Source organism: Lacerta agilis, chromosome 1 (genome assembly GCF_009819535.1).
Source record: "Lacerta agilis isolate rLacAgi1 chromosome 1, rLacAgi1.pri, whole genome shotgun sequence".
Taxonomy (NCBI): Eukaryota; Metazoa; Chordata; class Lepidosauria; order Squamata; family Lacertidae; genus Lacerta; species Lacerta agilis.
Window position 1 is genome coordinate 114,750,794 of NC_046312.1, and position 4,012 is coordinate 114,754,805.

A 4,012-nucleotide genomic window follows, 5' to 3' on the forward strand; every position below is an offset into this window, starting at 1 on the left:
CCTTGGGTCGTGCGTGCGCTTTCCCCAAACTAACCACAGTGTTCGAGCGCGCGTTTGTGTGGGGTGTTTAGTGATTTCCCCCCTTTTTTCTTTTAAGTATTCTGGTTGATGCCGACGGGGAGATCGGCTTGTTGGTTCAATTTTTTTCTCTTTCTTTCTTATTATTATTTTCTTTTTTAAAAAAATAAAAAATAAAACCAAAAAACGAACGAAACGAACGAAATACCAAACCCAAAAGAAACTCCCCTCCAAAAAAAAACCCAATCACATCAGCTGAGGCTGCTGCATAGTTTCCTGGTGGGCCGAAGGGTACCAAGACGTGTAGCTGGGAATGTAAGTGGCCGGGGTCCCAGTGGAGGTCTTACCCGACGTCGAGGTGGTGTTCCAAACTGGGGGCACTGGGGGGGAACTGGCAGACAGGGACCTGCCGTTGGCCAGAGCGCTGCTTTCCAATGCGGCCCCTCCTTGCTTCATCAGTTTCTTGAATTTGGAGCGCTTGTTTTGGAACCAGATCTTGACCTGTCCCCAAAGGGGAGAGAGAGAGAGAGAAACGAAAGTTGAAGGCGCCAGCAGAAAAGACAAGCCAGACAGAACCCGGGAGGCAACAGGGAAAAGGGCACCCAGTGTCCCAGAGGGTCTCTGCCCGGAGAAATACGGTACCAACCCCAAGGCCTAAGGCAACGCTTGGCAGTGATCCCCCACCCCTAGGGAGGCACGCTTGATTGATACCAACGAGCGTCTTTCGCTCGGGGGACCAAATTTCCGGAAATGGAGGCGCACTACTAACGTCTCCCCTTTCTTTGGAGGAGCAGAGCGGCCCTCCAAAACCACACTCCCCGCACTAGGTCATCTGTAAACAAAACAAAACAAAAAAACAAAACAAAACAAAACAAAACAAAACAAAACAAAACAAAACAAAACAAAACAAAACAAAACAACCTCCCCCAAAACAAATGCGTCAACAGCGAAGTGTGTGGGTCATTCGAGGAGCCACAAGGACAGTTTTTTAAAATAAAAAAAATATATGCATGGATTGAGAACAGGAAGGCCTGTTGGTTTTCATCTGAAGCAACACCCGAGTTTTGTTTGTTTGTTTGTTTTGCTTTTGCTTTTTAAGGGCTTGTTTTGTTTTTTTAAGGCCTAAAGACAATCCCAACTACAGTTACTGAAATCACGCCGCCACCCTTAATTAAAGTTCCTGCGCCAAGAGAAGCAAGTTTTAGGAGGGTGATACATCACAGAGGCAAAAGGCCTCGGATCTCCCAGGTTCCAAAGCCCACGAGGGACCCAAGTCTAGACAAATGAAGTATTTTATTTGGAGCAACTTAAACAACAAGAATAAGAAAAATCGCATTTTGCAACGGGGCTCAATCTATTTGGGTGACAAGTACAATTCCACCACCACCCCGTACATCTCTCTCAGGTAGACAAAGGTGAAGATTTGATGGTGGTTGAGAAGATAAAGGCGCGCGCCTTTGTATGTGATTCGAGGGAGAGAGGAGCCTTCTTTTAACCCAAACTAAATAGGGTCCTCCAAAACTTGAAAGACGGGCAATTAAACCGCTGGAGGAGATGCTGAGATCCTTCAGAAATGGAGATCTAATCACCTACATCTTCAAGACATCACCTGGGCACCTTTGTTTGTTTGTTTGTTTGAGGGAGGAGAATTAGTTCCGCTGGGTTCAGGAAGACAGAGTAAGCCAGGCATAGGATAGGGGCAGCTATTATCACTGGGGACACCATTCTCCCAGAATTGCCCTTAAAAACGGGCCTGCCACTCTCCAATGCCCCTCCTTGGAATTTTAACGCGGGGGTTGGAGAGAGAGAGAGAGGGAGAGAGAGAGAGAGATCGACTTATTTTATGGCAAGCTCTTGAAGAAACGTCAATGAGATTGGGAGTTTCCTAAATCTTAAGTGCGCTTCGGAAGGTAGGAGAGCGAACATGGTCGTGGTGGTGGGGCAGCAGTGGAGCAGAAGAAAGTCTTTTTTCGACTGATGCTTCATGGGGCTCTCTGCCCCACCACCAGCAGCAGCCCCACCACCTACCCCGCCCAGCTTCCCCCGGGATCTTGCCTCTTGGGCCTCGGGAAGTATGGCGAGCAGAGAGGGCCGCGGGCAGGCGAGGCAGCCAAGAAGGTGCTCGGGGTGCAGGGATGGGGCTGAGAGGGCGCAAAGGATGCTCTGGGAATGCAGGTGCTGTTGGCGCTGCCTACCTGGGTCTGGGTGAGCCCCAAGGAGGCGGCCAGCTCGGCTCTCTCGGGCAAAGCCAGGTACTGAGTCTGCTGGAACCGCCGGTTCAAAGCCTGCAGCTGCAAACTGGAGTAAATAGTCCGGGGCTTTCGGATTTTTTTCCCTTTGCCGTTGAAGCGCACTTCTCCGCCTTCCACCACGGTGCTTTTCTCCGTCTCGGCCCCTGCAAGAAGCAAGAAAGCGGGCCAGTGAGGGACTGGATGGCTGGGTGGATGGATGGATGGATGGGCAATGACCAGCGATGTTGATGGTGCTGATGATAAGGCAATCCTAACAAGGGCCCCAAATTTTCCTCCCGACAAATCCGTTGGCCTTGGAGGTGCCCCGGGAGCAGCCGTGTCAAGCAACCCTCCTTCACCTCCTCCTCCTCCTCCTCCTCCTCCTCCTTTTCCTCGCCACTCTCAAGGAGCCCCGGAGCCCGGTGGCTGCCTCTTCCTCTTCCTCTTCTTCCTCCTCCTCCTCCTCCTCTTCTTCTGCTCGGCAGCTCCAGAGAGGCTGCTGAGTCCCGGAGGCTCGGTCGCCGGAGAAGAAAGAAAGTTTGCTATTTTTACAGGCGGCGGCACTTTAGGTTTAATTACCCTTAATTGCATACATTGTTTATAGCGCTACGCAATAAATAATTGCCGAGTCTAATAGGCGCACATCTGGGGGGGGGGGGTGGAGAGAGGGAAAGAGAGGGAGAGAGAGGGAGAGAGATTGAGGAGAGGAGAGGAGAGAAGAGAAGAGAAGGAATTTCTTTCTGGGTTTTGCCAGCCGGGCACGGGGTGGCTTTGTGTGCAAACTCCAGAGATCTTGGAGGCTTGGGCTGGAGGAATTTGCTTGCTCTCTTGTGGACTGGGGAGGAGGAGGAGGAGGGGTGTAGCGTGATAGCATTATTATTATTATTATTATTATTATTATTATTATTATTATTATTATTATTATTATTATGCTTCCTTTGGGATTCCTTCCCCCCTTTCAGATCTTTTTCTTTTCGGGGGGGGGGTGTCGTTTGGTGCTTCCCAGAGCCCCCCCTCTCCCTTCCCCTCCCCCCGTTTCCTCCCCCTTTCTCCCCACAGAACCCAGCCAGCTCCCCTCCCCTCCCCTCTGCAGGCACGTACCTGTCTCCTCTAACCGGGTCTGAGCCAAGCTGGTGCTGTTGGGGTAGGACTGCACTGAGCTCATGTAAGGATTGGCCGCGTGGCTGCTGACCGAGTTGACATAGGGGTAGCCCAGCGGTCTGGAGAAGGACGAAGCTGCGCTGTAGGAGCTGTCCGGCTGCGAGTGGCCGGCCGAGTGTAAACAGTGCATGGAATAGTGTCCGTGAGACATGGGCGATGGTGGCATTTGCTGCCCGGGCGGCCCAAACTCCATAAAGACCGCCTTGCCGGAGACAGGGCTATTGAGGCTCTCTGGCATGGTAGTCATGGTCATTGCGCGCCGCTGCCTTGGGTGCCTCTCTCTCTCTTTCTCTCCCTGGCGATCTCTCTCTGTCTCTGTCTCTCTCTTCCTCCAGCCTGCCTTTTTTTTGGGGGGGGGTCTCTCTCTCTCTCTCTCTCTCCCTTTCTCCCCCTCTCTCTCTTTCTCTCTCTCTCTCAGGACCCAATTTAAGAGGCCCGGGGCTTTTCACTTTCCATTCATAAGAAAATGGAGTTTGTCTCTTTGAAAAAGTCTAAGGCATGATGCTTGGAGATCTACACAAACTCGCCTAAAAGCTTTGACTCAGCCAAAAGCGATGAATATGCATGAGCCCGCCGAGCTGATTGGCCCGCCGCCTGGCAGG

At 51.6% G+C, this 4,012-nt stretch overlaps 1 protein-coding gene across 1 annotated transcript; it reads right to left on the reverse strand.

Moving 5' to 3' along the window:
* Positions 1–221: 221 nt before the first annotated feature.
* On the reverse strand, positions 222–3,750 carry DLX1 (distal-less homeobox 1). Its single transcript, XM_033168120.1, has 3 exons — positions 3,351–3,750; positions 2,214–2,413; positions 222–519 (listed from the first exon to the last, which is right to left on the reverse strand). Exons 1-3 carry the CDS (start codon positions 3,661–3,663, stop codon positions 265–267), a joined length of 768 nt encoding a protein of 255 aa, XP_033024011.1. The 5' UTR covers positions 3,664–3,750; the 3' UTR covers positions 222–264.
* Positions 3,751–4,012: the final 262 nt, after the last annotated feature.